The sequence below is a fragment of the Anopheles stephensi genome, chromosome 3 (assembly GCF_013141755.1).
Source record: "Anopheles stephensi strain Indian chromosome 3, UCI_ANSTEP_V1.0, whole genome shotgun sequence".
Lineage (NCBI taxonomy): Eukaryota > Metazoa > Arthropoda > Insecta > Diptera > Culicidae > Anopheles > Anopheles stephensi.
This window is the reverse complement of record NC_050203.1, coordinates 19,018,957-19,024,225: the sequence shown is the minus strand read 5'-3', so window position 1 is coordinate 19,024,225 and position 5,269 is coordinate 19,018,957. Positions and strand designations below refer to the sequence as shown.

Below are 5,269 nucleotides of genomic sequence, written 5' to 3'. Positions count from 1 at the left end.
ATTACTACAATTCTCGGAGCCCGGAACGCACAAGAACAATAGCGTTAGACATTGGGACGCTAATGTGGATGCTTTTGTGTCTTGCTCGCCATGTGATTTGTCGCATGATTTCTCCCTCCAGGAACATATCTATTTCTGGAGATCCTTGGACGAAACACAGTTGTAGGATGCTGTCCGCTTTTGCAATCTTTAGGTTCTATCTTGAGCATACAAGATGGCCAATATTAACATCTCATTTACCTTCAGCTCGAGTGGATCTTGATCGGGATGCGATGGCGCTTCGATACGAGCTACAATCGCTTTGCGTGCACGTTAAGAGTTTTTCACATGTGTAACATATTACAGATCGCATCTCAAGTTGAGAAGATCACATGTCCTTAAGATGTCATATGCAGTCTCCGGACAAAAGGGAACCACATAGAGTAAGTGGGTTTACTACACTTAACGTTCGATTGAGATCTCCGAAGAGAGTCGTCATTATGGGTTATTGGATTCTTTATTGGATAATGGAGTAACTTCTCAACAGTGAGGAATATCCCCAAAATCCTAAAGTTCCTCAAAGACAACTGAAGTCAACGATCATTAAAATTAGTTTCTCAGTTTCTATATCTCTTTAAGAATGAACAATAAATATAAAAACGATTAGATTCTTCTCTTTTCCCTCTGTTCTCAACAGATGTAGGACTTCTGTTACGCTTTTTTATTACATCATGATTCGTTCCATCACATATTATTTACTACACACCGTGTTTCACTCAGAACCGATCGCTGAAATCGGAGGATTTTTTTTTGCTTTCGATCCTCCTGCATCTCATCGGATTCTCTGTCCCCCCTATGGCCCTGTAATGATATTCAACCATCTTGCTCTTTTGCCTCCCAATTGTGCAGTGGATAGTCTGTCTGTACATTTTTAGTAAAAATTGTGACATTCAAAGAAAGGATGCTACATTTAGTAAATTCTGCTTTGTTTTCGTTTACCTCGTTCTCTAATGAAAAGTTTGCTATCGATATTTTTTATTTTACACTTAACACATGCTCATGCCTCATATTGCCGCCGGACAGCTTCTTCGAGCGAGCATCGTTGACGTACCGTAAATCTTAGGTCTCTTACAGAGTTACGATTATTACCGATTCTAACAGTCGTTTGCACACCAAAATCGGACGAAACAAACTGGACACGGATGAAAGGATACGCCCATCTTGCTTGTTGTGATGGCTTTAAAAACCCCACAACATAATTGCAATTTTTAACGGCCATCGTCCAGCAAACTCTCGTGCAATCCCTTCACCCGCTTCCCATTCGCTTTGCCAAAATCCTGGTAAACGGGGTCGCGTGTGAGTTGGTTTGTTTTTTTATTCCACCGTTTTATTGTTGTGTTGCTTGTATATACTTATTTATAGTGCCACGGATCGACGCGCACTCACTTTCCCCATACCTCCTCCTCCATCCTCTTTATCTCTCTCTCTCTCTCTTCTTTTCTTTGTAAGCTTGCGCCTCAGTTCCTGCTGCTGCACGCGTTCTACAATTTCAACCAATTTGACAGCCGAAATGCAGCCGAATGTACGTTATATAGGACGTGCAGTTAATAAATAACATTAATAAAACAAAAACCCCGGCAAAAAAAAACGAAGGGACAGGAACGCAAACCCGGAGAGACGAGCGGGCGAAGATTACTATCGATCGCCGCTATTAACGGTAATAAATTATGAAATTGCTTTTTCTACCATTAAAACAAATAAACGCAGGAACAAGAAAACAAGCAAAAAACAATCAAATAAAAAGCTAACCGAAATTGGGATGTGCAAGCCTCAACTAATATCCGACTCGGAGGCCAGCCGACCGGGCTTTTCTCTCTCGGCGACGTTACGCGCTGCGAACCGATAAAGTTATTATAACTTAAATTGCAACAATTTATTAACGGTCACGGCTCCTGTGTGTCCGCCTCCCTGGCCGACCTATCATCCGGGCGACAATCCGGGATGCAGGTTGAAAAATAATTTAAAGCAACCAGAGCGCGCGAACCAAGGGGGGGAACGCGGGTTATCTGCCCTCAACAGTCCAACATTTGAATTCGTTCTCTCTCGCTTTCTTTTTTGTGGCAATTTCTTTCCTTTTCTTTTAAGGGGTTACAGTAGGAGTCAGTTTGGGACAAGAAACAAGCTATCCGCGCTAATATATTACATCATGGCAAAGAACGGTTTCACGTCCTCATCTTTTAACGCCAGTCCACCGTTTAGCGTCACAATGGACCGCTGTTCCGTTTGTGAAGGTTTGCCTGTATGAAAGAGTGTATTTATTTAAAGGAAGAAGATGCAATTATAACGGCACATCCAACAAAGGATGCTTCAATTTTATATTCTATAAAAATTGTCATCAAGGCTAAATAATCTGAGCTGTACTTACAATACTTATCGTCCGCATGGATCCGAATGTGGCTGTTCAAGGTGCTGGACTGCCGGAACTGTTTGCCACAAACCGAACACTCGAACGGCTTCTCGCCGGTGTGTATCTTCAGATGGTTCGAAAGTGTGCCCGTCTGGCGAAAGGTTTTGCTACAGTACGTGCAAGCGTACGGCTTTTCACCTGCGAACGGAACCGACAGAAAAAAAAACATATTCCACTCCAGAGATTAGAACTTTGCCCACCGTTTCGAGCCCTCCGAAGGTAGGGCTTACCAGTGTGAATTTTGATGTGATTCGCTAGGGTCGTCGTCTGGCGGAACTCCTTCGGACAGATGCTGCATTTGAAGGGTTTTATGCCTTAAAGACAGAGGTTAGGAACCTATCAGGTCAATATTGTCTAGATGGGAAGGAGGGTAGAGAGAAGCTGTGATCACATAAGACACGGAATGTTATTTGATCATTCATTTGCAGGAAGCAGAAAAAAAATGCGAATCATTCGTACGAGGGCTAAGAGTATTTATCGTAAATGATCATTCATACTGCTATTTTAAAAAATTTTTAAATGTTTTCTACTCAAAGGTAGTTTCAACAGTAAAAAATGAAGTAAAATCAATACATTTTAAGCAGTATGCTATCAAGTTAGTATCGCTATTCCTTGCACTAGCCAAGGAACTCCCCCAAAGGACGTCCGGCGCTACTTACAAAATTTATCATCCGAATGAATCCGGATATGGCTGTTGAGCGTGCTGGACTGACGGAACTGTTTGCCGCAAACCGAACATTCGAATGGCTTTTCTCCGGTGTGTATTTTCTTGTGGTTGGACAGCGTGCTTAGCTGGCGGAACTGTTTGTCGCAAAAGTTACAGGTGAAGGGCTTTTCACCTACAAAGAGCAAGAACAGCATTTGACATTCGTCGTTAGAATTCCGGATCTTCCAGGCCGGACCAACGCCAGTCGTATACACCTACCCGTATGAATTTTCATGTGGTTCGAAAGTGTGGTCGTTTGGCGGAACTCCTTCAGACAGATCGTGCACTTGTACGGTTTTTCGCCCGTGTGTATCTTCATGTGGTTGGTCAGTGTGCTCAGTTGGCGAAACAGCTTATTGCATTCGGTGCAGGCGAACGGTTTCGAGCAGTTGGAAATTTTCACACCCGTACTTTCCAGCGCCTGCTGTGACATCGGGACGACTGTCAGGGGAGTGTCGGAGCCGAACGATCGAAATACGGACAATCTTCACAGTTCCAGGTTTCGCTTTTCCTGTTGCCCTCAGTCCCGCCCTCAGGGAAGGGTTCGCCAGTCGGGTGCACGCGGGAAACGTTGCTCAATTGTTGCCGAAAGGAAGTAGAGGCCGTATGTTGTTGTGGTTCGTTTCGTTTTTGTCGCTTTTTAGAGGTGCGTTTAATGTACTATCACAGCCATGGGGATTTGTTGACGGACTATCAATTTAACATAGTCACGCTAGGCATGGGAAAGAAAGTAATACAGTGATAATATTAGCTGCAAATTCATACATTGCCGAGAGAGAGAAACATAAACACGGCGACCATCTTTACAGAGCACACACCCTCCCGACGAGCAGCAGTGTGCACGAGTATTGGTTTCGAAAACAAACCCTGCCCTATCCTAACCCCATTTTCTTCACCCTCCCTCGCGTAGGAACACCCTTGCTTACAGTAGCTTTTCGCACCATTTTCCCCCACCCCCGGATGGAGTTTTAATCCGCCGTACCTAGTACATACTGCTGCTGGACAGTTTTTGGTGGCCTGCTCGATGGCATCCCCGTTGCCAGACACACATGCACACACTCACGCCGGATCCACACCAGAGCAACCCTCAAATGCACACGGGGCTGAAACGAGTCAACAACATCCACCGAACCACATGCATAGCGCTTGCACAAGATTCTTCGTTACACGCCTTTTTTTCCGCCCGGGAGCTGTTTTATGCTAGCACATCGTCCCGAGTGTCCATGTTGCGAATGTTTACAACACCGTAGACCACTTCCGGCCAAACAGAAACCATCCACGAGCCCGGAACACGCGAAAAAACAACACACTCCGACCCCGTTTTTCCGATCCAATTTTTTTACATCGACTCGGGGCGGTATTCGAGAGTTACTGTCATCGATACCGAACCGATCGGCCCGTTGTCGAACGGACGCATAAGTTCATATAGAAAAAACCGCTATCGTACGTGTTTTTCTGTCGATGGCGCAGGCAATAGCTACCACGATTTGACAGCTGCGCGGTGTGGTGGTGTGCGTGAGCACTCGTGCTCATTTCAGCCGGGTGCAGTACTAGAGCGACAGTAAGCCATTTTTGGGGGTGAAATAATATGAAATTGGAAGGGAATTTTGATAAAAATTCGGATTGGTGATTATGAGAATAATATAAAATCGGTGGTAAATATCATATCATTTCGTAAAAGGGTGAATAATCGAAAGAAACGGTGGCATTTTGATTCTACTGCGGACAGTACTAGAGCCGCACAGTGGGATTTTTTCAAATATTACATCAAAAATTCGTTATATTCTTTTCTTGCACAGAAAGCTATTACAAAATAAGAAAATTACTGAATCTAACTTAAAAAACATTTATTTGAAATGTTATAACATGAGAAATGACGGAGGTTCTAGCAGCACACAAAAAATATTGAGGTTAGTTAAATATCAATTTTTTTAATACTTCAATACATTAAAGTTAAAAAATCACTTTAAAAAACCAAAGGTTCTACAAACAATTTCTCAATCACATCCTTTCTAAAGCCAACAAACTTTAAATCTGTTGACCGCCAAAAAAACGCTGTATTATGAACACACAATTAGCTTAAAAGTAGCACGTATTATGGTGAAAATTATACACTT

General features: G+C 43.3%; 1 protein-coding gene across 2 annotated transcripts; it reads right to left on the bottom strand.

The window, feature by feature from the left end:
• Nucleotides 1-647: 647 nt before the first annotated feature.
• Nucleotides 648-4,529, bottom strand: LOC118513296 (gastrula zinc finger protein XlCGF49.1-like). Of its 2 annotated transcripts, XM_036058871.1 has the most exons (6): nucleotides 4,135-4,528; nucleotides 3,372-3,864; nucleotides 3,106-3,285; nucleotides 2,677-2,760; nucleotides 2,405-2,584; nucleotides 648-2,276 (listed from the first exon to the last, which is right to left on the bottom strand). In XM_036058871.1, the coding sequence occupies exons 2-6, from the start codon at nucleotides 3,583-3,585 to the stop codon at nucleotides 2,179-2,181; spliced, it is 756 nt and encodes a 251-aa protein (XP_035914764.1). In that variant the 5' UTR covers nucleotides 3,586-3,864; nucleotides 4,135-4,528; the 3' UTR covers nucleotides 648-2,178. The 2 variants fall into 2 exon arrangements, with proteins under 2 accessions (XP_035914764.1, XP_035914765.1); XM_036058872.1 differs by lacking the exon at nucleotides 2,677-2,760 and having other exon boundaries at nucleotides 4,135-4,529.
• Nucleotides 4,530-5,269: the final 740 nt, after the last annotated feature.